The 27,740-nt window shown below is 39.9% G+C and overlaps 2 protein-coding genes across 2 annotated transcripts; one reads left to right on the top strand and one right to left on the bottom strand.

Moving 5' to 3' along the window:
• Positions 1 to 4,268: 4,268 nt before the first annotated feature.
• LOC127557700 (transcription and mRNA export factor ENY2-like) lies at positions 4,269 to 4,622 on the bottom strand. The gene has a single exon (XM_051991005.1). It carries the CDS (start codon positions 4,620 to 4,622, stop codon positions 4,269 to 4,271), a length of 354 nt encoding a protein of 117 aa, XP_051846965.1.
• A 17,452-nt stretch (positions 4,623 to 22,074) lies between these two features.
• LOC127556951 (transcription and mRNA export factor ENY2-like) lies at positions 22,075 to 22,392 on the top strand. Its single transcript, XM_051990459.1, has one exon. The coding sequence runs from the start codon at positions 22,102 to 22,104 to the stop codon at positions 22,390 to 22,392; it is 291 nt and encodes a 96-aa protein (XP_051846419.1). The 5' UTR covers positions 22,075 to 22,101.
• Positions 22,393 to 27,740: the final 5,348 nt, after the last annotated feature.

The raw sequence follows: 27,740 nt of genomic DNA, 5'->3' as shown, positions 1-27,740 counted from the left end.
CTACTCCCAGATCCCAAAGCACATTATTCAGTGTAAATGTTGACTGTTGATTAACTAAGGATTTAGTGAGATGTCTGAGGGCTTTCTTGTCATGTTCTTGTTTGGTTTTCTGGAGGTCTTGGAGCAGCCTTCCTTTCAGTTGAGTAATCAGCACAAGAAGAGTCAGGGGTTAAAGTCCAAATCCTGTATTATCTCCTTAACAGTCTCCTTTCCTTGCCTGGAGCCCAGCTAGCATTCTCAAGAGCCTTTCAGACCGGCAGTGGTCTCAGTGGGAGGAGCAGAAGGACAGGCCAGCCCCCAGGAGGCTGATGATGAAGATGGAATCTCTGAATCTTAGGGCTTATGCCCCAGCCTCCAGCCTTCTGTCTTCTCTGCCTCTGTCTCCATACTCTCTCTCTGCCTCTGCCTCTGGCTGACTTTGTCTCAGCTTTATATGTTCTACACTGAGTATAAACCCATCATTATATCATGAGGAAACATTATTTGTTGTAAGTTTAAATCAATCATACTCAGCTTAGACAACTATTAATTACCATTCTAAATGAGATAACCATTTTCTTATCAATTCCACTGAGTTAGCACTTGTAAGAATCCTTGTTTCAAGTTCAGAGTTCTGGCTCATGTCCTTTAGCCTCTGCCTCTGCTTTCTTCAGCCTCCAACCAGCACAGAGATGAAATGAATCTCTTGTCTCCTTCACTTGGGGCTCGGCTAGCTTTCTGGTGAAAGCTTCTTCTGGTGAGTCTTTCAGACCACCTTGGTCTCAGTGGGGGAAGTGCAGGAGCCCAGCCACCAACTACAGTGGTGTGAGATGAAGACGAATCTGGTTGTCCGCTGAACTCTCGACTCGTAGCTTTTTCTTCTGAGCCTCCCACTGAGACCACTGCCGGTCTGAAAGGCTCTTGAGAATGCTAGCTGGGCTCCAGGCAAGGAAAGGAGACTGTTAAGGAGATAATACAGGATTTGGACTTTAACCCCTGACTCTTCTTGTGCTGATTACTCAACTGAAAGGAAGGCTGCTCCAAGACCTCCAGAAAACCAAACAAGAACATGACAAGAAAGCCCTCAGACATCTCACTAAATCCTTAGTTAATCAACAGTCAACATTTACACTGAATAATGTGCTTTGGGATCTGGGAGTAGTCTGCCTGCCATCTCAAGAATGGTAATTTTTCCACTTCTTTTCTTTTCTCCCGCTTTCTTTTGTTTTAGAATATAAGATGTGTCACACCCTGTTGTGAGTTCAAATGTTGGAGTTCTTGTTCTTCTCAAAACATAGCCGGTTTAGCTTAGAGCCCTCCGAATATCTCCAAATCCAAGGGTTTGTCCTTTAGCCTCTGCCTCTGCTTTCTTCAGCCTCCAACCAGCACAGAGATGAAATGAATCTCTTGTCTCCTTCACTTGGGGCTCGGCCAGCTTTCTGGTGAAAGCTTCTTCTGGTGAGTCTTTCAGACCACCTTGGTCTCAGTGGGGGAAGTGCAGGAGCCCAGCCACCAACTACAGTGGTGTGAGATGAAGACGAATCTGGTTGTCCGCTGAACTCTCGACTCGTAGCTTTTTCTTCTGAAAACTCTTCTTCTGCCACCAGCCAGCCAAGTGGAAAATATTCTCCTTGCCTCGGAGAGAGGGCTTCTGGCGTAATTCCGCTGAATTCTCTCAAAGTGCTCTGTGTCTGCACCAGAGTGCTCCTCTCCAACCAACTGAACTCTCTTCTGCCACCAAGTGGAAAATATTCTGGAATAGCTCTCTCTTCACTGGCCTTATATCTGAATCTTCTGAGAGAATGGGATTATGGGTTTTCTCCCATAGTGTTCTCTGGCCCAAAGAACTTCAAGGGAGGTGTGAACACAAAGGTGCAAACACAAGCATTGTACTAATTAGTTCTACTTAGTACCTTGTTTCAGGTTCTGCCCAAAACATCTTCCTGTAAGATTAGATCAACTCTAATGAGTTAGCAGTTTGTAAAGATTCCAACAACACCCTACCTGACCTCCCTGGCTTGTATCCTAAATAGTTCACTATACTGTGAAAGCCACAAGGAGTGTATCTTCTCCTGGCTTGATCTGAAAGATCCAATTCTTCAATCACAGGGTATGCTTCTATTAAATCAGATCTATCCTGTTTTTCTTTTTCTTCTTTTTTTTTTTTTTTTGCTTTAACTGGTGCCTTTTGTAATCTTGTCATAAGCTGCTTCATAGGTGGTGCTGATTGTGTCACTGACCCTTCCCCTCTTCCTTCTCCCTCCCCCATAAAAGGTTAATGGAGGAGGGTAGGGGAATCCCCTAATGTTTCCTACTGTGAAACATCACTCTCCTTCATTTCATACGAATTGGATTTCACTCCACTCTTATGAGATTCTTCATGTTTTTCACCTAGTTTGTCAGTAGCCTTCCCCTCCTGCTCTTTCTTCTTTTTCTTTATTGTATAACATACAATTTCTTCAAGCCAATTGGATTAAGCTTTATGTATAAAATGTTTCTTTAGGAATTGAATTAGGACCACTATCACTGTCATATTCACTCAGTTGCTCTCCTACTCCATTCCATTCATCTGGATCAAATGCTTTTTCCTTAGATGTGTGTTTTAATGTTTCCAAGAGTTCCATGAACTGCATCCAAGTTACCATTAAACCTTGATGTGTTATCAGGGTAACTATGCTTTCTACACATTTTCCTTGAGGTGGAGAAGGCTCCTTTCTCAACATTTGTCCCATTTCAGCTGAAACACTACATTAGCCCTTATCAAAGTTTCCTTCTTGTCTGTTTAGGTACACACCCTAATTTCTGGGTCACAGATGTATGTTCTTAGCCCCACGTTGGGTGCCAAAAATGTCAAGTTCTTGTTTTTTTCCTCGTAGCAGCCTTACTTTCAGTTTGGGAATCATCACAAGAATAGGCAGGTGTTAAAGTCCAAATCCTTTTTTTATTTCCTTCACAGTCTAGTTTCCTTGCCTGGGGCCCACTTAGCTTTTTTGAGAGCCTTTCACACTGGACTTGGTCTCAGTTCGGGGAGAAGGAGGACAGACTGGCCACCATGAGACTCTACACTGAGCATAAACTAATCATGATATCACTAGGAAACCATTATTTGTTGTAAGATTAAATCAATCCTACTGCAATCAGAGAACTATTAATGATTTTTGTCTTTTCTTACTTATATAGCAACATTTTAACTTTCGTCTTTCAAATATTGAGTTCTAAATTTTCAAAATTTAGTCTGCCTTCTTCCCCTTGTCCCTTTGGGTTGTCTCTTGCCTTCTTGGATAGAGATATTTCCATATCCCTTGTGTGTGTACAGATTTATTCAGATATAGTCTTCTTTATTAAATGGGAGTTTGGGGGATACAGAAAAGGTGTTTTCACCTTTCCTGTTATCCCCAGTGCTTTACATCTCACTCTCTTGCTTGAAATCTTGAGTCAAGTTGGGGGATGAATCAAAAGATCAAGGTTTCTATACCCTTGAATCAAATCTCATTTCCCTGGAGAGTCAGGCAAAGAGCTATTGATCTCTCTGGGATGAAAGACATTAGGGGATCTATTGCCAATTACGGAGTCTTCCCTGGGTATACTGAGCATATAACTAAGAAGTCAGAATATTGCTATGCTTGGGATGGCACGAAGACTAGTCCCAAATCCGTAAGCATATTTTTATGTGAAAATGTTTAATAACCGATTGTTGATTAACTGAGGATTTAGAGAGATGTCTGAGCGCTTTCTCTATTCTATACATATATATTTCCTTTTCTTTATCATATATGAACATTTTACTTTCATTTCTTAAATTTTAAATTCTAAATTTTTTCTCTGCCTGCTTCCCCTTCTCCTTTGGGAAGGCAAGAATTGGGATTCAATGTTTTTTTTACATACTTGTATGTGTGTGTACTTATTTACATATAGTTTTCTTTATTAAGTGTGAGTTTTGGGGGAGACAGGAGACAGGGGGACTATGTTTCCCAAAGGGCCCTGTTGTAATGGGCCAGACTTCTTGGAGAAAGATGATAACATTTATAGTTAATGTTAAAAGTTGAAAATAGAGAACATAGAATAAAACATTGGAAATGTGTAGCTTTCAAACCTTTAAATTGAATTTTTGTTATTAAAGTGATCTTTAAGAAACCAAAATCAACCCAACACACAGGTTATTACCAAAACTTGGAAATTTTATTATACAAAAAGGGACTAATTTAGAAAATGCATTCCAAACCTATGGCATGTTTGTTCTTAATGGATTCAAGCAATCAAAGTCCAAGGCATTGATGTTCAGCCCTATTTTAAGGTGTGACATGCTGAGCAAGGAAAGTTCTTACTCTTTGTAAAAGTTCCTCCTTGAAACTGTTGGGTATAAGTGCTCTGCCTTTGGGAGTGATCTCTGATACCAAGTTGTCAACATTAGCATGTTCTGCCCCTTTTGCTTGAATCACATCTCGACAATGAGCTTGTAATTGATCTTTCCAATCACATTCGATTAATTTAGCTCTTAGCCACTCCTGAAGTTGTTCTCGTTCACCAGTTTCTACCAGTTTCTGGTTAAGAATTGCCTTCATCTGTGCATCTCTGTAGATGTTGTTATTCTTGGTTTCATCAGAGCAATCCCCAGGAGAATATCCAGGTGATGAAGTGCCCATATCTCTCTTGTCTCCTTCACAGGTGAGAAATTGGACAGAGATTCGTCCATATACCTTCTCTGTTTGTGTGTGTGTGTTTCTATCTTTACATATAGTCTTCCTTATTAAATTTATTTGGGTTCAGAGAAGGTGTTTTGTCCTTTCTTGCTATCCATAGTGCTTCACATAGTGCTCTCTTGGTAAGGGCCAGAGAGTCTTGGAGAAAGATGACAACATTAATAGTTATTATTAAAAGTTGAAAATAGAGCACATAGAATAAAACAGTAGATATATGTAAGTTTCGAACATTTAAATTTTATTTTTATTATTAAAATAATCTTCAAGAAAAAATCTATACAACACACAGGTTATTACCAAAACTTGGAAAAATCACCATACAAAAAAGGACCAATTTAGAAAATTCAAATGGGTAAAATGATAATTAGTACTTTCTTTCCTTTTGGGAACTTTTTAAAGTTTCCCTTAGGTTAATTTTTAGATTGACCTTGAGGGAAGATTCATTTATAGAGCCCTTCTTTATTTCCTGAGTACATTTATTTTGTCTTTGATGTGTCTCTCAATTCTCAATGTAGAAATTGTCAGTCATTACTGCTCTGGGAACACTGTCACCTTCAATAATGGGAAGGCTTAGTAATATAATACATAAGCCAAGAAGTATATCTGATTCTTTCCATCAATTCCAATATAATGTTTGTGAGGTTTTCTGAGTTTATTCAGTGAACAGAGTAATTTTCAAATCAATTAAAAACTTGGTCACACATTATATGTCATGTATAGGATTCCAAAAGACTTCTAACCCAACCTCCCTATTTTAAGTGAAAAAACTGAGGTTTAGGGACATTAATCAATTTCTCCACAATTTGACGGATTAAAATTCAGAGATGGGATTTGAACCCACATTGTCTGGTTACAGAGCAGTGTTCTTTCCATTGTATTATTTTAACTTAGTTTTAATAACTTTTTTGTTTTTATTACATTAGAATTGTCATCATATATATTGTTTTCCTGGTTCTTCTGTAAGTACATTGTCTGACTGTCTGACTACAGAACAGTGTTCTTTCCATTGTATTATTTTAACTTTGTTTTAATAGCTGTTTTGTTTCCATTACATTAGAATAGTCATCATATATATTGTTTTCCTGTTTCTTCTGACTACATTGTCTGATGGTCTGACTGCAGAGCAGTGCTCGTTCCATTGCATTGTTTTAATAAGCTTTTTGTTTCCATTACATTAGAATAGTCGTGTTATTTTCCTGATTCTTCTTTCTCTTTGTATCCATTCACACAGATATGCTGACGTTTCTTTGAATCCCCGTAGTTCTCATTTTATGACACATAAGAGTTAGATTATCATTAGCTAATGGGCATCCACATTTTCCCCAGTTCTTTTCTGCTACAAGATGTCACCTATTCTCGAGAACGCTCCATCTCCCTGTAGTGAGCACGGTGTTGCCTGTGTGCTCCTCGAGGGCAGGGACAGACTTGGGTCTCTTTTGTATGCTCAGCATTTAACAAAGTGCCGACAATACGGGGGCACTTAACTGATATTTGCTCCCTGATCCCTGTGCCGAAGGATTGGGGATCCTTGCATTTTGTGCTGGCCATAGTAGGAGATAAAGCTGGACCGGATACCTTCTCGTGGGACACACCATTAACAACTGGCCAAAGCATTGCCTTGGACCACGGGGACACGCAGGGCTATCAACCATAGAAGCCCAGATGTGGATCTAGAAAGTCCCCTGAGAAGTCCTTTAGTCCCACACTCTTATTTGGCCGCTGAGAAACCTGGAAGCTCCGAGAAGGGGGGGACTTCCCAATGTCACCCAGATACTCAGGGAGAAAAGGAGGGTTGCAACTGCAAGCTTTCCCTTCCCCTCCAGTGCCCTTTGTACTGCCCCACGGTGCCTGCCCGGGATTCCAGACCAGGGCCCTCTTGTGACTTCGGACACACGATTTCTCCTCCGGCTTTACTTTCTTCTGTGTGACGTGAGCGCCGGATTAGCCGCCTCTCCCGTCCCTTCTACTTCAAGGGCTAGTTCCCCCCAATGGTTCCTTTCAGCATTCCCGGTCTCTCATTCTCAGTCTGGGAAATGATACAAAATGAATGTCCTGCCGCCTTGTGGTGAATCGGAGCGCTGCAGGAACCGATAGAGGAAAGTTTTGTAGGCGAGGATGGAGAACAGTGCTGTGATCTGTCAGGTCGGGTTTCTCCAGGATGGTGACCGTGCTTCTCTGCGGAGAAATAAGGGAGAGGAAAGGGGGAGGGCTCAGGTAGGGAGCTGTTGGTCTGTACAGGACAAAATTTAAAGGAAACATAACGACAGGTAACCGGTTTAGCAGGAGCGCCACAAGGACCTTCTCTAGGTCTCTGAGAGACTTTGGAACCGATGGGGAGACACGGGAGACGTGGGGCGGCCCGGAGTGTGTGCCCCCTTCGGAGAAGGAGACGGGGGCTCTGAGAGAAACTGCACCCAGGAGGGGCGGGGCCCTGGATCGAGGCTGGGGACCTTCACGGTTCTGGCCACTTTGAGAACCCGACTCTCCTCTCATTCTTTGTTCTCCTGGATGAGACCGAGTCATTGTTCTCCTCATCCTCCTTATACATCTAAGACCCAGAGAAGCAAAGTAACTCCCCTGAGATCACACAGCTAATTTATGCTCTGAAATCCAGAACACAGGGTTCAGTCCTAGACACCATCTTTGGGGAAAGGATGGCCACTGGGAAGTCAGAGGACCTTACGTTGGGCTTTCCAAAGCACTTTACATTTGTCATATCATCTGATCCTTACCAAAGCTAGGAGATAGTTGTTGTAATTGTCCCCACTTTCCAGATGAGGAGATTGAGGCTGGTGAGAGGTTAAGTGAATTGCCCAGGATTATACCCCTAGTAAGTATCTAAGTAAAGATTCCAACCCAGTTCATCCTGCTTCCAAATCCTACTTTCCATCCAGAAGGGCCAGAGCGATTAAGAATGTAGGAGGGCAGAAGAAACACGGCCTTAGGGGCCTCTTTGGCTCCTTAGAGCTTTGTAAAGCGACAGGCCCCGGGACTAAGAAAGGATAGAATGCCAATTTTCTCCAACTTTCCTGGGAACTGGAGCATGTAGTGCTTACATGTCAACACCAGATGGCACCCATGTCCTGAGGACGCTTCCCTGCATCCTTTCTTCCTAGAATACAGCAACTCTGCCGGGATGCCCTGAGGTGAGTGGGGAGAAGGATGATGTCCTGCTATGAATAGAAGAACAAGACCATGAATATCAGCAACATGAGCCAGCTTCCTTCCATCTATCCATCCAGACACAATGGCCACCTTCCCAAACTTCAAGTTTATACCACTATTATCCACGCTCTTCTTTCTGCAAGAGGAATGCTGGCACATAGTAGGCATTTAATGAATCGTTCTTGGCTGACTGGCTGCCCAAATATGTTCTCAGAAAGAAGAACAAGTTAGAGAAATTGCGACTAGGAGAGAAACTAATAGAAGTCTGATGTCCAGGATAAAGGAGGAAATATCTCAGTTCCCTCCCTCTGCTCCCATTTAAAGTATTGTGATGGATTTTGAGAAATCCTTTTCTAGTCTCAGCGATCAGCTGGAAGGGGACCGGTGGGGGAGGGAAGCTAGGGCTTTAAATTCATGCCATAGGAGGAAAATCGAAGGAACTGATGGCCAGGTAGTCAAGAAACTTCATTACATGTCTACTTTATGTCAGGCACTGTGGTAACTACTGGGGATAAACAAAGAAAGGCAAAAGGTGGCCTCTGCTGTCGAGAAACTAACAGTCTAAAGGAGAAGACAATGAAGGACAGTATAGCTGCCTTCAAATATGGAGTTCTGTCACCAAGAAAAGCACTCGGGCAGTTAGGCAATAATTAAATGCTGAACTCTGAGATACCACTACACACCTGTCAGATTGGTTAGAATGACAGGGAAAGATAATGGGGAATGTTGGAGGGGATGTGGGAACACAGGGACACTGATACATTGTTGGTGGAATTGTGAACACATCCAGCCATTCTGGAGAACAATTTGGAACTATGCTCAAAAAGTTATCAAACTGTGCAGACCCTTTGATCCAGCAGCGTTTCTACTGGGCTTATATCCCAAAGAGATACTAAAGAAGGGAAAGGGACCTGTATGTGCCAAAATGTTTGTGGCAGCCCTGTTTGTAGTGGCTAGAAGCTGGAAAATGAAAGGATGTCCATCAATTGGAGAATGGTTGAATAAATTGTGGCATATGAACGTTATGGAATATTATTGTTCTGTAAGGAATGACCAGCAGGATGAATACAGAGAGGCCTGACGAGACTTACATGAACTGATGCTGAGTGAAATGAGCAGAACCAGGAGATCATTATATACCTCAACAACAATACTGTATGAGGACATATTTTGATGGAAGGAGATCTCTTCGATAAAGAGAGCCTTAATTGATCAAAGATGGACAGAAGCAGCTACACCCAGAGAAAGAACACTGGGAAATGAATATAAACTGCTTGCATTTATGTTTTTCCTCCCAGGTTATTTATACCTTCTGAATCCAATTCTCCCTGTGCAACAAGAGAACTGTTCGGTTCTGCACACATATATTGTATCTAGGATATACTGTAACCCATTCAACATGTAAAGGACTGCTTGCCATCTGGGGGAGGGGGTGAGGGAGGGAGGGAGGGAAAAAATCGGAACAGAAGTGAATGCAAGGGATAATGCTGTAAAAAATTACCCTGCCATGCGTTCTATCAATAAAAAGTTATTTAAAAAAATAATTAAATGCTGATTATGTGCCAAGCATTGGGGATACCAAAAAAAAATTCACAAAAACCATTTTTTCCTGTCATTTAAGTGCACACTTTATCATTATTTTATTTTAATGCCCCTCCCCCCCAGGTAATCAGGGTTAAGTGACTTTTCCAAGGTCACACATGTAGTAAGCCTCTGAGGTCAGATGTGAGCTCCTGATTCCAGGGCTGGTGCTCTATTCACTCTATTCAGATAGAAAATATGCATATTTTCTAATTGATGAGGTAACATATAAATACCTCTGGGTATTAGATTTGCCTGGGGGTGGGGAACAGAAGTAGGAACAATGGGTAGAAGCTAACAAAAGACAAATTAAACTTCAAAGTAAGAAAAATATCTTAACCAATTTGAGCTATTTTGTGTGAAATAGGCTTCTTGAGAAACAATGAAGTCTTCCTTCAGGGACTTATTCAAGAAAAAATCAAATGATTGCTTAGTAATACTTAATACTTCCTAGCTGTTTGACCCTGGGCAAGTCACTTAACCCCAATTGCCTCACTAAAAAAAAAAAAAGAATTTCCATAACGGTGATATCTGTTCACATAGAAGGTGAAGGAGGCAACGTCTGAGGTTCTTTACAGCTGTGAGCAGTGACCAGACTATGTTCGCCCCAACTTAGCGATGTAAGAGCCTTCCCTCATTCAAAAAAGATGTCCTTCTTTCATGGTTCAAATTCCCTTTGGTTCAATACCCAGTTTCTAGGTGACTGTTACATACAAGACCTATTCCCTGGGGAAAATCTTAGAGAAAAGAGGGCTTGGGAGGGATTGCTATTGTTCAGATATTTCAGTCAAGTGCCACTCTCCATGACCCCATTTAGGGTTTTGTTGTTAAAGATACTCAAACAGTTTGCCATTTCCTTCTCCAGCTCATTTTACAGATGAGGAAACTGAGGCAAACAGGTGGGGTGGCCTGTTCAGGATCACATGGCTAGTAATGGAGGTCAACTTAGAGTTCAGGGAGATGAATGTTGGTATTCTATTCACTATAATACCACTTAGCCGCCCCATTTAGAGGGATAGAGATAGGAAATCAGCTATTCAATCAATCAATCACTGTTTATTAAGCTCTTACTTTTGAGTATTCTTACTTGTCTTTTCTAAAATACAAAGCATATTTGATTTGGAAAGGTCCTTAGGACACAGGATGTCAGCTTGGAGGGATCTTAGAACAGGAGATGTCAGAGCTGGAAAGGACCTAAGAATAGGGAATAGAGCTGGGAGGGATCTTAGAACAGGGTATGTCAGAGATGGGAGGGATCTTAGAACAGGGAATGCCAGAACTGGGAAGGATCTTAGAACAGGGGATGTCAGAGCTGCGAGGGATCTTAGAACAGGGGATGTCAGAGCTGGGAGGGATCTTAGAACAGGGTATGTCAGAGCTGGGAGGGATCTTAGAACAGGAATGTCAGAGATGGGAGGGATCTTAGAACAGGAATGCCAGAACTGGGAAGGATCTTAGAACAGGGAATGCCAGAACTGGGAAGGATCTTAGAACAGGGGATGTCAGAACTGGGAAGGATCTTAGAACAGGGGATGTCAGAGATGGGAGGGATCTTAGAACAGGGGATGTCAGAGATGGGAGGGATCTTAGAACAGGGAATGTCAGAGATGGGAAGGATCTTAGAACAGGGCATGTCAGAGCTGGGAAGGATCTAAGAACAAGGAATAGAGTTGGGAAGGATCTTAGAAGAGGGGATATCAGAGCTGGGAAAGACTTTAGAACAGAGAATGTTAGAACTGTGAGATTTCTTAGAATAGAGAATGTCAAAGCTAGAAAGGACCTTAGAACATGGAATGTTAGGACTGGGAGGAACCTCAGAACCAATTTATCCTCCTCATATGATACTCAGTATAAGACTTTGTATACAACTGGTGTTCAATGAAGACTGGCTATTCTGATGATATGATAATTTCACATAGATTAAAACATGCTAATTCCCTTAGAACAGGGAATGTCAGAGCTGGTCTGGTCTCAGGCAAGGCACATGACCATCTGGCTGAGGGTCTGAAGCTTCCTGCAGGATAGCCAGTTCCACTCTTGGCAAACCCAGCCCCACTGGCAAGGGTAGCCAGCAGCTCTTGCTAATTCCTCCTGGAAGCATTTCTAGTTAACTCAGTTGTGGACCTTTCTACATCACACAGATATTCTTCTGAGCTTAGAGTTCTTCCCCAGTTCCTAGTTCCATCATCTGGAGCTGTACTAGAGTGATGTAATATTTGAAGAGAGATGTGGGAATGGAGAAGTCAACAGCTTGGGCCATCATGAAGTGCAGGTGACTCAGAGGTTTCAAATATCATAGCAGCTGAAATCCAACTCTGGCTGGTTGGTTTATATCTGGAAGTTGTCTTTAAACTGGACTTTTTGGATTCCAGGGTCATAGCCCTACATTCTGCTCTAAGTGGAAGCTGGTCTCCCCCCCAAAAAAACTCTCTAAATCCAACCCCCAACCCCATTCTCACCATCACCACCATTGTGCCTTTGAAGAAGATTTGGGCTTTGTCTTCTGTAGCCAGGCTTGCATGGGATCTGCATCCACTTTCTTCTTTGAGTCAATTCTGATGAGAATAAGATTCAAGCATGTCCTACCACCTCCTATCATTTCCTGCATTCTAATGAGAAAGAATGTAAAAAGGAACTGAAAAATGAGTGCTGGCAGTGGGGCTCAATGCCAGAGCTAAAGGGAACTTCAAAACATATAGCTAGATATCTATAGATAGATAGATATAGATACATAGATATTGTGTGTGAGAGAGACAGAGAGACAGAGAGAGAGAGACAATTAAGAATTAATTTTATAAAGTATTGCATTAAATACTGGAGATACAAAGACAAGTTGAGCAATATAGTCCTTGTCCTCAAGGAGCTTACATTTTTATTTATTTATTTATTTTTTATCATAGCTATTTGTTCATCTCATTGTTGAAGAGGGCCAAGTCCATCAGAATTGATCATCATATAGTGTTGTAGTTGAAGTATATAATGATCAAGGAGCTTACATCTTAATCAGGAAGAGAGAACATACACAGGAAGTGGAAAGTGGCGAATGGGGAGAGTTGGAAGGAACTGTAGAACATAGAATATCAGTGCTAGAAAGGACCTTCGGACAGAGAACCCCCTGGATTCGCAGGGGATCTCATTAATCATCACCATCTAGTCAAAGGTTCTTAATATTATTTGCGGAGGTCATTTCTTCCTAGGAGTTTCTAGTTTTGCCAGACTTCCAGAAAGGAGCCCATACCACAGAAAAGGTTAAGAGCCTTTAATTTAGGTCATCACCTTGTTTAAAAAATGGAGAAAGGGGCCCCAGGAGAGTTGCAAAGAGGAAACGAGGATGGAATTGTACCTTTGAAAGATTTTAATTTCATTGAATTATGGATCTCGGAGCTGGAAAGGATTTCATCTAATTCAGACGCCTGCTTGCAGGTATGTTTTGGTTGTTAAGTCATTTCAGTCATATTCAATTCTTCATGACCCATTTGGTGTTTTCCTGCCAAGGACACTGGAATAGTTTGCCATTTCCTTCTCCAGCTCATTTTACAGATCAGGAAACTGAGGCTAATAGGGTCACATAGCTAAAAAGTGTCTGAAGTCACTTCCTTCCTGATGAGACTTCAGGGAAATGAGACTTCCTGACTTCCAGCCTGGCGATGTATATAAGTTATCATTACCTCTGTTCTCTAAATGAAACTACTGAGGCACAAAAAAGTGCCCTGATTGTTTTCAAGTTCACCCAGACAGTAACTTTTTGGACCTTAAGAATGGGTGGCCTTTGCAAGTGCCTTATGGAAAAGGAAAAGGCTTAGGGATGAGAGACAGGGAGGCGGTACTGGAAGCTTGTCTTTCCCCATAAAAAAGATGGTCCTGGGTCTTTAAGGGATTAAAACAACCTAACACAGAACTGAATTGGTGTGCAATCCATCCCCACCCACCTCTGCCCATCCTTTCTTCCTCTCCTTCTCCCTTCTTCCCCAGAGAAATGGCTTTGCCCTGCAGTCCGCCCCTTCTTCAGAAGTCTCAAAGAGCTTAGGGCAGTTCCCAAGCCACAGAGAAAAGCTCCATCTGCCTCCCTCAGTGTGTCTGGACCTCAGGGATGTCACTTCCCAGCTGGCCCCACCATGCTTGCAAACCAGCCCAGCTGGGAGCTTCTCAGAGGGAATAAAGACCTCCCATAAATCCCATGAAGGAAAGTGGGTCTCCCATTCAGACAGGACTTCTTTAGCTGGGAATATGGTGGGATGACACGATCATCCAATTTAGAGTTGGGACGAGCCATCAGAGAGGGTCTGTCTAACCCTCTCATTTTACGGGAAAGGAAGCCATAGCCCAGAGAGGGAGACTGATTGCACAGAGTAGCACAAACAGAATTCCTGTTCAGTCTCACCCCAACTCCACCCACTATGCCAGGTTGCCTCCCTCCCCAGTTCAATCTGTCCTACTCAAAGGTGCTGGATTACTCTTCCCCACAGCACTCTCTACCAAAAAGTCTTCAATGTCTCCCCATTGCCAGAAGGATCAACTCTAATCTACTTGGCCTGGCACTCAAGGTTCTCTGCCATCTTTTCCCAAATTCTCCTGTTCTTATCTCCCTTTGCTCCAGTCTCTGAGTCTTCCCTGAAATATCTTCCATTGCTTGGGGGGGGGGGGGGAGAGGGGTGAGAAAGGGAGGGAGAGGAAGAGGGGGAAGAGGTAGGGAGGCGCCATCCTTTTTCTCAAACCATTTTATCTCTCTGATTGACTCGTCCATTCATTCTGGTTTGTTTTTAAAAACAAAAACAAAAACAATTGTTCTTCAGTGACTTCCTTTGATATCTTTTAAAAAATTATTTATTTAAAATTTAAATACAAAATAGAAAAAACTGCCATGTGTATAGCAGAATGTAAGAAAGGATTCAAAATATAAAGCAGTAAATTTACTTTGCAAGAACTTTTATGTAATAAATACACCACATTGTGTTCTGAGCTGTCCATCTTTTTTTTTTTTTCTTTCCTGTAGATTTTCTTTTGTTCTTTGCTGAAGACTTTTAACTTTATTCTTTTTCTTCCTTCCCCCTTTCCTCCTCCAAGAAGATTACAATTATGCATGGATGTATATTTTATATACAAAAGTATGTGTTTGTATAACCTACAACTTATGTAGATACATATATACTTACATACATAGATATCTACAATCATATACATATATGCATATATATATTCATATATTTCTATGTAAAACCATACGATACTACACTTGTTTGTCCTGTTTCTCTGAAGGTGGATAACATCATCCTTCGTAACTCTAAGTCTCACCATATTTTTCTAAATTCACTAACTCATTATGTCCTACACCACAGCAATATTCCAATCTTTTGCTGTCTGGTTATTTTAAATAGTCTAAAGCAGTATTGATTAATATGGCCGACATATGGCGTGGTTTTCCTATTTTTCTCTTTTGTTTAAATCTGTTTTAGCTTTAGCTTTGTCTGAAATCATAATTGCTATCCCCTGCTTTGTTTCCCTGACAAATTCTACTCCTGATCTTTATTATTGTGTTAATGTAGATCTCTTGTTTCCTATCCCTCCTCCCTCCTTTGCTTTATATACCTTACCCTCCTATAATGTAACCTATCCCCTTTAATAATCCCTCCCTTTTCCTCTCCCCCACCCTTATCTCATTTCCATTAATCTACATATCCTTCTCTACCCCTTCCCTCATCCTATGCCCCAACCCTCTTATTTCTTTATTAATTGGGAAAACTTTTCCCTTCCAAATATGTTATTCTCTTTATCCCTGATTGGATAGGAGTCAGGTTTTCTCTAAAAATTCCTTCCTTATGCTTCTGAATTTAGAAGATTTTTATACTCCTTTAAACACACACACACACACACACACACACACACACACACACACACACACACACACTGTTCCCTCATTTACTTATTCCCCACAAGTTAAGTTCCAGAACTGCTAGCCCTCCTCCACTATCTAATTCCTGTGTTTTCTACAGTGTTTTGCTTTTAGAATTACCTCACACTGGGCTTTATTCCGATCTTTCTTTCAAACTACTCAATTTTAAGTGACAATCTTAAACATATATTTCTAACATATAAAATGTTTGTCCTTATTGAGTTCATCATAATTAGCCTTTGATGTGTACTTTATATTTCTCTTGGATCTTATATGTTAAATCTTCTATTAAGTTCAAGTCTTTCTTTCAATAAAATCCCAAAAGTCTAGAAATTCATTGAACATTCATCTTTTTTCCTTCAGGATTATGTTTAACTTTGCTGAGCATATTTTCAACCACAACCCCAATTACTTTTTTCTTCAATATATATTATTTCAAGGCCTATAATCTTTTAATGTAGCTTCTGCTAGGTCTTATGTAAGACCTAGCCATAGGTCTCTGCCATATTTGAATTGGTTTTTTTTTTTTTTCTTGTAGCTCATAAAATTTCCTCCTTGACCTGAGGTTTCAGAATTTGATCATGATGCCTCACCTCCACCCCTACCTATGGAGCCCGGCAGATCCAAAGCTAAAACAGATTTAAACAAAAGAGAAAAATAGGAAAACCACGCCATATGTCGGCCATATTAATCAATACTGCTTTAGACTATTTAAAATAACCAGACAGCAGAAGATTGGAATATTGCTGTGGTGTAGAACATAATGAGTTAGTGGATTTAGAAAAATATGGCGAAAGTTAGTGTTACAAAGGATGATGTTATCCACCTTCAGAGAAACAGGACAAACAAGTATAGTATCGTATGGTTTTACATAGAAATATATGAGGAAAAGGGAGGGATCATTAAAGGGGATAGGTTACATTATAGGAGGGTAAGGTATGGGGTAAAAGTAAAGCAAAGGAGTGAGGAGGGATAGGAAACAAGAGATCTACATTAACACAATAAAAAAAAAGCACATGAATTTTCCTCATAGGAACATTTTCACGTGGTTATTAGTGGATTTTTTCTATTTCTACCTTCCCTTCTTGTTTTAATATTTCAAGGCAATTTTCTTTAATTATTTCCTATACACATTATATATATTATTCTTTAATTATTTCCTATATATACAGTTTACATATTATTCTTTAATTCTATTTTTCTCTCTCTCCTCTCTCTCTCTCTCCCCTTTTCTCTCTCTCTCCTCTCTCTCCTTCTTTCTCTCTCTCTTCACATGGCTCTTATTCTCTCTGTGTCTCTATCTCTCTTGATTTTTCTCTCTTTGTCTCTGCCTGTCCATCTCTGTCTTTCTCTGTTTTTTTGTCTTTGTCCATTTTTGTCCAGATCTGTCTCTCAAGTTTGTTATCTCTCTCTCTCTCTCTCTCTCTCTCTTTGTTCCCTGCCTCACCTCCACCCCTACCTATGGAGCCCGGCAGATCCAAAGACATCTGTGGGTTCAAGAGGACAGTATTCAAACTACCAATGTGGTAGCAACATCCTGCAAGACAGGGATGCTAGAGATCTGTATCAGAAATAAGACCACTTAGCTGGCCTGGGTAGCCTGGGCAGAGTCACCTAGCAGACAGCTAGGAGCAGAGAGTTGCTGCAAGGGCCAGGAGTAAGGAACTTCCTCCTGACATGTCCACCAAAAGCAGGATAACAGGGAAATGGTTTTCCTCCTTTTCTCACGAGGCTTTATTAGGGGACTTCCCTCACAAAAAGCACAAATGAGACATGCATTTATGGACATTACCAATGTGGCCATTTGTTTGGCTAGACTATGTGTATTTGTCTGGAGGACTTTATTTTTATTTTATTGTTGTTCAGGTGAAGGGATAGGATACAGGGAAAAAAATGCTTTTAAAAATAAGTTAATTTTTTAAGCATTGCTCTTGATCACAAGAATAAAAGATAAAGTATGAAGGGATATGAAACAGATTTTTTTGAGAATGGTTGAATTCAGTCACAGAAGAGTTTGAATGCTATATTTCCAATTTGTTTTCTAAATGTAATATGTGTGTGTCACACATACATGTATATTTATATACATGAGCATACAGTTATATGTGCATGTGCACATGTGTATATGTAAACATAACATTTGTTATGTGTTGAATAGCAAATATAGACATGTATATGTTATAACTGCACATGTGTACATACATTTATTTGTGCATATGTGTGTATATATGTATACACACATATATTTATGCAATTTGTGTTACTAGATAATTATAATCCATTGAAGTCAAGGGAAATTGGGAAAAAAATTAGTGGAATATATGGGAATGATTCATGACCAGAAAGGGATAGATTAATGTTGGGAATGGATTCATAGCTTTGAATTTAATAGAGTCCAGACTGAAACACTGAGGGGAAAAATTCAGGTCAGATCCATGTATACAGAGAGACCCAGCACCTAGATGGGAAAGACCCTAAATGCTTTCTGGGACTAGAAGGGAGCTTGGGCACCCTGAGCTCAGAGCACCATCTGGTGGCTAAGTCGGAGATGTCACCTTAAGTTGCTATTCCAATCTCCACCTATCTCTGAGAATAGTGTTCTCCATTCATTATAAGAAGGCAAGAGTCTTCCCAAAGTGAGAAGGGGAAGTAGGCAGAGAGAAAATTTAGAACTCGATATTTTAAAAAATGAAAGTTAAAATGTTCATATATAAATAAGAAAAGAAAAAAACTTATACACAATAGAGAAATCACTCAGACATCTCTCTAAATTCTCAGTTTAATTCTCACACTTGTGGAGGAGGAAGAAATTTGTTACCAAAGATGAACTAGAGACCATTACTGATCACAAAATAGAAAATTTTGATTACATCAAATTAAAAAGCCTTTGTACAAAGAAAACTAATGCAAACAAGATTAAAAGGGAAGCAACAAACTGGGAAAACATCTTCACAGTTAAAGGTTCTGATAAAGGCCTCATTTCCAAAATATATAGAGAATTGACTCTAATTTATAAGAAATCAAGCCATTCTCCAATTGATAAATGGTCAAAGGATATGAACAGACAATTTTCAGATGATGAAATTGAAATTATTTCCATTCAAATGAGAAGGTGCTCTAAATCACTATTGATCAGAGAGATGCAAATTAAGATAACTCTGAGATACCACTACACACCTGTCAGATTGGATAAGATGACAGGAAAAAATAATGATGGATGTTGGAGGGGATGCGGGAAAACTGGGACACTAATACATTGTTGGTGGAATTGTGAATACATCTAGCCATTCTGAAGAGCAATTTGGAACTATGCTCAAAAAATTATCAAACTGTGCATACCCTTTGATCCAGCAGTGTTTCTACTGGGCTTACCCCCAAAGAGCTACTAAAGAAGGGAAAGGGACCTGTATATGTCAAAATGTTTGTGGCTAGAAACTGGAAATTGAATGGATGCCCATCAATTGGAGAATGGTTGAGTAAATTGTGGTATATGAATGTTATGGAATATTACTGTTCTGTAAGAAATGACCAGCAGGATGAATACAGAGAGGCTTGGAGAGACTTACATGAACTGATGCTAAGTGAAATGAGCAGAACCAGGAGATCATTATACACTTCGGCAACGATACTGTATGAGGATGTATTCTGATGGAAGTGGATTTCTTTGACAAAGAGACCTAACTGAGTTTCAATTGATCAAGGATGGACAGAAGCATCTACACCCAAAGAAAGAACACTGGGAAATGAATATAAACTGCTTGCGTTTTTGTTTTTCTTCCCAGGTTATTTCTACCTTCTGAATCCAATTCTCCCTGTGCAACAAGAGAACTGTTCGGTTCTGCACACATATATTGTATGTGACATATTTAATATGTATAGGACTACTTGCCATCTGGGGGAGGGGGTGAAGGGAAGGAAGGGAAAAATCAAAACAGAAATGAGCAGGAGGGATAATGTTGTTAAAAAAAAAAAAAACTACCATGGCAAGAATTCTGTCAATACAAAGTTATTTAATTAAAAAAAAGAAAGAAAAAAAGAAAAATCTCTATCCAAGAAGGCAAGAGCCTTCCCAAACAGAGAAGGGGAAGCAGGTAGACAGAAAATTTAGAACTCAATATCTTAAAAATGAACGTTAAAATATTCCCATATAATTAAGGAAAGACAAAAAACATATTAATAGTTCTCTAATTGTAGTAGGATTGATTTAATCTTACAACAAATAGTGGTTCCCTAGTGATATAATGGTTAGTTTAAACTCAGTGTAGAGTCTCGTGGTGACTGGTCTGTCCTCCGACTCCCCCCACTGAGAACCAAGTCCAATGTGAAAAGCTCTCAGGAAGGCTAACTGGGCTCCAGGCAAGGAAATGAGACTATGAAGGAAATAAAAATGGATTGGGACTTTAACACCTGCCTATTCTTGTGGTGATTACTCAACTGAAAGGGAAGCTGCTCCAAGACCTCCAGAAAACCAAACAAGAACTTGACATTTTCAGTGCCCAACGTGGGGCTAAGGACCTACATCTGTGACCCAGAAATTAGGGTGTGTACATAAACAGACAAGAAGGAAACTTTGATAAGGGCTAATGTAGTGTTTCAGCTGAATTCGGATGAAATGAAGGAGAGTGGTGCTTCACGGCAGGAGCCATTAGGGCAATCCCCAACCCCCGACCTATCCCCCTCCATTAACTTTTTAGGGGTGGAGGGAGAAGGAAGGGGAGAGGGGCAGTGACACAATCAGCACCACCTATGAAGCAGCCTATGACAAGATTACTAAAGGCACCAGTTAAAGCCAAAAAAGAAGAATAGGATAGATCTGATTTAATAGAAGCCTACCCTGTGATTGAAGAATTTTATCCTTCAGATCAAGCCAGGAGAATATACACTCCTTGCGGGTTTCACAGTATAGTGAACTATTTAGGATACAAGCCAGGGAGGTCAGGTAGGGTGTGACCATCTTATATTCGTAAACAAAAGAAAGCGGGAGATGTTACGGGCCAGAACTCTGAACTTGAAACAAGGACTCTTACAAGGTGCTAACTCAGTACATTGAATGAGAAAATGGTTATCTCATTTAGCATGGTGATTACTAGTTGTTTAAGCTCAGTATGATTGATTTAAGCTTACAACAAATAATGGTTTCCTCATGATATAATGATTGGTTTACACTCAGTGTAGAGCATATATAGCTGAGACAAACTCGGCCAGAGTCAGAGTCAGAGAGAGAGTGTGGAGACAGAGGCAGAGAAGACAGAAGGCTGGAGGCTGGGGCATAAGCCCTAGGACTCAGAGATTCCATGTTCATCATCAGCCTCCTGGGGGCTGACCTGTCCTCCTGCTCCCCCCACTGAGACCAAGGCCAGTCTGAAAGGCTCTTAAGAAAGCTAGCTGGGCCCCAGGCAAGGAAACCAGACTGTTAAGGAGATAATACAGGATTTGGACTTTAACCCCTGGCTCTTCTTGTGCTGATTACTCAACTGAAAGGAAGGCTGCTCCAAGACCTCCAGAAAACCAAACAAGAACATGACAAGAAAGCCCTCAGTCATCTCACTAAAATCTCAGTTAATCAACAATCAGTTATTCAACACTTCCACTGATTAATGTGCTTTGGGATCTGGAAGTAGTCTGTCTGCCATCCCAAAGATGCCAATATTCCTGCTTCTTTTCTTTATGCTCAGCATACCCAGGGAAGACTCAGTGATTGGCAAGAGAGTCCCCTGATGTCCTTCCCAGAGTGGTCAATAGATCTATGACTGACTCTGGAGAGAAATGAGATTGGATTCAAGGATGGAGCCACTTTGATCTTTTGGTTCATTCCCCACCTTGATTCAAGATGCAAAGCAAGAGGGTGTCATGGGCCAGAACTGTGAACTTGAAACAAGGATTCTTACAAGGTGTAAACTGGTGAAATTGATAATTGGTCACAAAGGTGATAGAGTTTAGCAGGTTTCACTGAATCTTACCACAAGATGTTAACTCAGTGGAATGAAGGTGATAATTCTCTAGTTTACAGGTACTTAAGACAGTCTACGAGCTTCACACCTTCCAAGATGTACTTTGAAGAGAGTATATAAACCTGGACAAACTCAGCCAGAGACATTCAATCCATCTCTCACTCTGGTGGTGACTGGAGGCTGCAGCATAAGCCCTCAGATTCAGAGAGACAGATTCATTCCATCTCTCAACTTTGCGGTGGCTGGAGGCTGCAGCACAAACCCTCAGACTCGGAGAGACAGATTCATTGCATCTCCCACCTTTGTGGTGGCTGGAGGCTGGAGCGCCAGTTCTCGGACTGAGACAGACTTCAAGAAAAGAGACTGTGGAGCTCATCCTCCTCCTTCCTCCACAGAAAGCAAGACCCATTTCAGAGGTGCTCCAGAATGCGGTCCCGCACACTCGGGAAAACCAGACGGCTGGAGGCTGGAGCACAAGCTCTCGGACTGAGACAGACTTCAAAACAGAAACTGTGGAGCTCATCCTCTGTCCTCCACAGAAAGCAAGACCCATTTCAGAGGCGCTCCAGAATGCGGTCCCGCACACTCGGGAAAAAACAGACGGCTGGAGGCTGGAGCACAACCTCTTGGACTGAGACAGACTTCAGGAAACAGACTGTGGAGCTCATCCTCCTCCTGCCTCCATGGAACCCAAGAACCAGTCTCAAAGACCTCCCAAAAGCTGGCCCTGGTGCCAGGCAAGGAAACACACTGTGAAGGAGACAATCCAGATTTGGGAACTCCATCACCTGGCTATTCTCTGGGGGATTGCTTTGCTCAAAGGAAGATTAACCAAATGGACACAGATGCACAGATGACAGCAATGATTGTCCAGAAACTGATAGAAACTGGTGAAGGAGCACGACTTCAAGAGTTGCTAAGAGCGAAATTATTCGAATGTGGTTGGAAAGATCAATTGAAAGCTCATTGTCAAGATGTGATTAAAGAAAAAGGGGTAAGACACGTTACTGCTGCCGAGTTGGCAGCAGAGGTCACTCCCAGAGCCAGAGCGCTTGTACCCGACAGTGTGAAGGAGGAACTCTTACAAAGAATAAGCACTTTCCTTGACCGGCATGCCAGTCTTTAAGATGGGCTAAGCATCACCACCATGTACTTTGATTTCTTGGATCCATGAAGAACAGATATGCCATACCTTTGGAGGGCATTGTCTAAATTGGTCCCTTTTTGTAGGATGAATTTTCCAAGTTTGAGGAATAACCTGCGTGTTGTATTGATTTTTTTTTTCTGGAAGATTATTTGAATAATAAAAATAAAATTTAAATGTTTGAAAATTACATATTTCTACTGTTTTACTCTATGTTCTGTGTTTTCAACTTGTAACATTGACCAGAAATGTTATCATCTTTCACCAAGATGTCTGGCCCATTATAAGAGGGGACTGTGAAAAACACAATCCCCCTGAATCCCATCCACCCCAAAACTCCCATTTAAAAAGGAAAACTATATGTAAATAAGTACTCTCTCTCTCTCTGTCTCTCTCTGTCTCTCTCTTTCTCTCTCTGTCTCTCTCACAGGCACACACACGCACACTCACACTCACACACCAGGTATAGAAAAACATTGAATCCAATTTCTTTTCTTCCCAAGGGAGAAGGGGAAGTAGGCAGAGAGAAAATTTAGAATTCAAAATTTAAAAAGTGAAAGATATGTTCATTCATATATGATAAAGAAAAGGCAATATATATATATATGTGTATATATATATATATTTATACACACACACACACACACACACACACACACACACACACACATATATACACACATAGAATAGAGAAAGCCCTCAGAGATCTAAATTCTCAGTTAATCAACAATTAGTTATTGTGAGGGATGTAGAAGATACTTACCCAAAATGACTACTCAGAGATCACTCAGTAGAAGGCAGAAAAGTTGTTTATTGAAAACCTCCGGAGGATGAGCCGTCCCATCAGGAGATAAGAAAGAGAAAGCTCGCGGTAGGAGGGCTAAAGAAGTAGTAAAGATACATAGCTTTTATACAAGAAATTACATCGTAAGTAAGAGAGCATTGAGAAGGGAAGGGGAGGCATCTAATTGGTTGTTGCTATTTGGGGAGATTTGAATGGAAGGTTTCTGTTCCTTGAAATCTCCTGATTTCTAGGAAATAGAAAGTCAGGCCTTCAGGCTTAATCAAGTGGACAGTGGTCCAGCTACTAGACTAACTATTGATAAATGTCAAATACCAATAAATGTCATCAGCTCAGGTTAAGTAAATATGTTTCTAGCTGGCCAAGGCTCAAGTAGATATGAGCCTGCACATATTATACAGGTCATAGGGGAGACACAGAAATAATAAAATACAGAAACAGAATTCATACATTCCTGTAAGTTCTTCACCTTATCTATTCCTCACAACTCCCCCCTTCTAATATGTAAATGATTTTTATCATATTTCTATGAAGAACTTACACACTCTTCAAAATCAGTTAATATATCTATATATTGTTTATCAAGTTCATAATCAAGATCATCCCTCTTTAATACATTCCAGTCTTTTCTCTGAAGAATCATCATTTTAATAGCATCTTCTCTATGCAATATTTTGATAACGACCATTGAACTATTCTGGTTACTAATGTAATTATACAGGATAGACATAGCGGCAACAGGATAATACCATTGATTGCAATAAGCTCATACCATAAAAATTGCTTCCACCAACTATCTTAGAAACAGTTATCACAGAACATATTGGCATTTGGCAAACACAAAAATACAAAGATAAATAAAGATGACAATCTAGGGAAACTGAGGCACAACATTACACACTCTTCTTCTGAATATTTGAATGATTGAATTACCTCCCCTAGAAACCTGGAAGGTCTCAGCACCATAATTTTGACCAATCCAATGTGAGGCAAATAAATCAAAATGAAACTAGAAAATGCAAGGACTTATGGCAAGGGCAAGTCTCTTCCTGACAACCCCAGAGTTATCAGCAGTACAAAAGCCCTCATCTCAGCCAGAGAATCCAGTTTGAGATGGACAGTTCACTGTGTTAGGTGGTCTGCAGTCATTTGTGCACTTAACTTAGCTTCTGCTTATAGAGGGAGTAGCAGGGCTCGAGACAATCATGCTGCCCATTCAGAGGGCAACCCACTCCAGGGAAGAAGGGTGAGGCTTGGAGTAGCTCCACCTGTCCCCACCCAGAGGGACAGATAGGGCTGCTACTAGAATACAGATTTCTGAGCAGAGCTATCAGAGCATGCACAGTTAGACCATGAAGGCAGGCAAACCCCAAACTTTATAGGCTTGATCTCAAAACTGCAATGTTATTAAAAATGCTGAGGTACCAGTTAAGAAACTGGGGTTATAGGGTTGGAAACTGCCAGTCCCAAGACAGGTATATATGTCTTGGAGATTCCCTAAAAACAAAATAGTCCCCAAAACCGAGTCTTCCAGGGCAATTCCACAGAATAAGGGGTTTCAAAGCTAAAATATAGTAAAAACAAAAAGGATTGTTTAAGTACACTTCCAATTCAATCTGAACTGGTGATATAGGGGGTGGGGCAGAAGTACCTAAGGCAAAGTGAACAGAAAACTAAGGGTTCCCACTCTTTTAGATATTTTGAGAAAAATCCACCAGTTTCCCTAGTTCTCTTCCTCTCCTTTTTTTTTCCCTCATGGAAAGGCATCATACAAAAAAAAAAAATAGTCAAATAACCATCCCACACATAAATCCCAAGAGTAAATTTAAGTTCCTATACATAACAGACTAGTACAGGAGGAGTTTCCTCAAAAATCAAATCAAATCAAATCAAATCTCTCAAACAATTACATATTCTGAAGTGAACATACATAGATATTATAAACATATTATAACTTCCTTAACAGCAACAGTTACCAATTTTAATAATTTCCATCCCAAATCTTAAATACACAGTAATGTTTACATTTTTTTCTAACTCTAGTAATAGAGCTGTCATTTTAACAATAATTCATCAACCACTTTCCCACTTCCCCCATATTAGTCCAAATTACATCAGGAGCACTGGCGATGGTCTCGATCTTAGCTGCTTCAGGCTGAGAAATGGGCGAAGGCGCTCAATCCATGCAGGGGTGTGGGTGTGGTGTCAATCTAAGCTTCAGGTGGGTCGATCCATGTCTCAGAAGAGATTCAATAATCTGTAATTTGACCAAAATCTAGAACAACAAAAAACCAACTCTAACAAGGTTAGAACAGTCTGGAACAACACATGGGGAGGCCAGTATAGATTGGCCAGCAGTTCCTATGTGAAGGAATAAGTTTGCTTCACAGGACAGGCAGATGGCTATAGTACCAATAAATAGCAGTTAGGTTTCACAGACCATTGTAAATTGTCCTCTTATCATTTAAAAAAAATCTTAAAAATAAAACACAAATATCCAGTAACAGACAGATGATCAGGCTAAATACTTATTTGCCTTAGTATTTAGGATATAATGATTACATATAACCAGATTGGAAACAGCAAGGTATGACATATTTGAATTACATTAACAGTTCTTATTAACTATTATTCTGATCATAGAAATCAGTCACAGGAGGAAAAAATGCAAGAACATAACTATAACATAATATAAGCAGTTAAAACTCAATCTTCAGCACACTGAAGAGTGGAGCTTTAAAACTTCCAAATAGCATTAATTACAAGCCCAAAGAATTTCGTCTTCAAAGTTTCAAATAAATCTCAGTTATTTACCATGACCTTATATCAATAACAGTAAGAAATTTATCCCAGAAAATTCACACAATCCTTATATACCCAAGTAGATGTTGCATCTTGAATAAATTTAATATACCAATCATTTTGCTTTTAAAATACCCAATATACAGAAAAATCCCAAACTACATATGGTTCACAACAAAAACATTTTCAAAAGGAAGAAGGCAAAAACTATTATCCTTAAAGTCCCATTTCAGATAATTGGCATCAATACAGTTAATTAAAACTTCCTATTTTCACATAAAAAGAATCTGAAAAGTTCTTGAAAACATCAATTAAACTTTTTGAAATAACCCTTTCAAACTATATACCACATTTCTGATCACATTCTTTAATATTCATAACCATTATGTATCTAAAGAAACAAATATTCAATCAGTTAACATCTTGTAAGAGCAATTTGTCTCTTTAAATAACCATTTGTTTTCTTCAGCCAAAGGAACCAACGGCTGCCGCTTTCCCCTGCTGCTCGCTTTCTCTCCTCCCACAAAAACACATCCCTTTTCACAGCCATCTCTCTGTGACTACCCTTTCCAACCAGTTCCTTCTTTTTCCCACTGACGACTTCTTGAAATCATTTGTTTCTACTAATCAATCCTTCATAAATTACCTTCATTCTCCTATCCCATCTCTCTGTCTCTCTCTCTTCCCAATGCTTACTTGCTTAAAATTTATTACATACTTTAAACACTCCTAAACCAAAAATCCTTCCGACTAGATGCTCTATTTAAACTATTAATTGCTTTTGTAAATCAATCTCTTTTCCCTTGTCTTTAAATCATCTTTTTTTTTAAACTTTAAACTTCAAGATTCACAATTAATTTTGAATCAAATTTCATAAAACTTATAGTTTACAAATTACTCAATACTTTTAAAAAGCAACATACCATTTAAGTAGGGAGATACAAACACAAGCCCCCCCTAAAGTAAGCTACTGGCATTTTGTTTAATAACCTATATTTCAATTTGAAGTCCAACCAAATAATAAAAAAAAAAGAAAAGTTTTTCTCTTCAGTTGTAAAGGCCACAATACTCGAAAAATTCTTACGATTTTATACTCAGAATAAATCTAACATGTGTAAGGCAACAGTAAATTATTTCCCCCAATTTTAATTTTATTTCAATTTCAAAATTATAGTACCTCTTTAAAATATAGTAAATTCCCAAAACTCTTAATCAAATATTGCAAACAATTACCCAATTTAGTCTTCTTAAACTTTCTGTTCTCTAATTCCATGAAGGCAAATTTACTAATAATGATTTTTCTTTCTTTTCCTGCAAATTTTTTCTTTAGAAGTATGCCTAGTTTTCCCACAGGTCCAACAGGTCATTACGCCCCTGTGTTCAACTATTTACCTCTCTGACTCTATTTTTATTCCTCCCTTCCAATATCTGCAGTTTCTTATTTCCAATCTTAAATTTTCCAATCTTAACACACACACCAATTTAAAGTTATTTTACTTCAGTTTGTGAAATTTCCTAAAATTTACCTAGATACTTTATTCCCATGTCTTTTCTTTAGTAACCAGGAAAGAGTTAAGCACCAATCCTTGCTTTACCTTGAGAATTCTTTTCTCTGGCTGAGTCCTGATAACAGGCTCCTTGTTTACAGGAGCGATAGCCACTGTTCTTCTATTTTTCTCAAAACTTTCCAAACTTTCAATCTATGTTTTTATTTTTCCCCCTTCTC

This window comes from Antechinus flavipes, chromosome 3 (assembly GCF_016432865.1).
Source record: "Antechinus flavipes isolate AdamAnt ecotype Samford, QLD, Australia chromosome 3, AdamAnt_v2, whole genome shotgun sequence".
Taxonomy (NCBI): Eukaryota; Metazoa; Chordata; class Mammalia; order Dasyuromorphia; family Dasyuridae; genus Antechinus; species Antechinus flavipes.
Note: the sequence above shows the minus strand (reverse complement) of the source record. Positions and strands in the feature narration are given on the sequence as shown.

Coding starts and splice junctions, on each gene's coding strand:
- LOC127557700 (XM_051991005.1), bottom strand. CDS start 4,622: ATGGGCACTTCATCACCTGGATATTCTCCTGGGGATTGCTCTGATGAA.
- LOC127556951 (XM_051990459.1), top strand. CDS start 22,102: ATGGACACAGATGCACAGATGACAGCAATGATTGTCCAGAAACTGATA.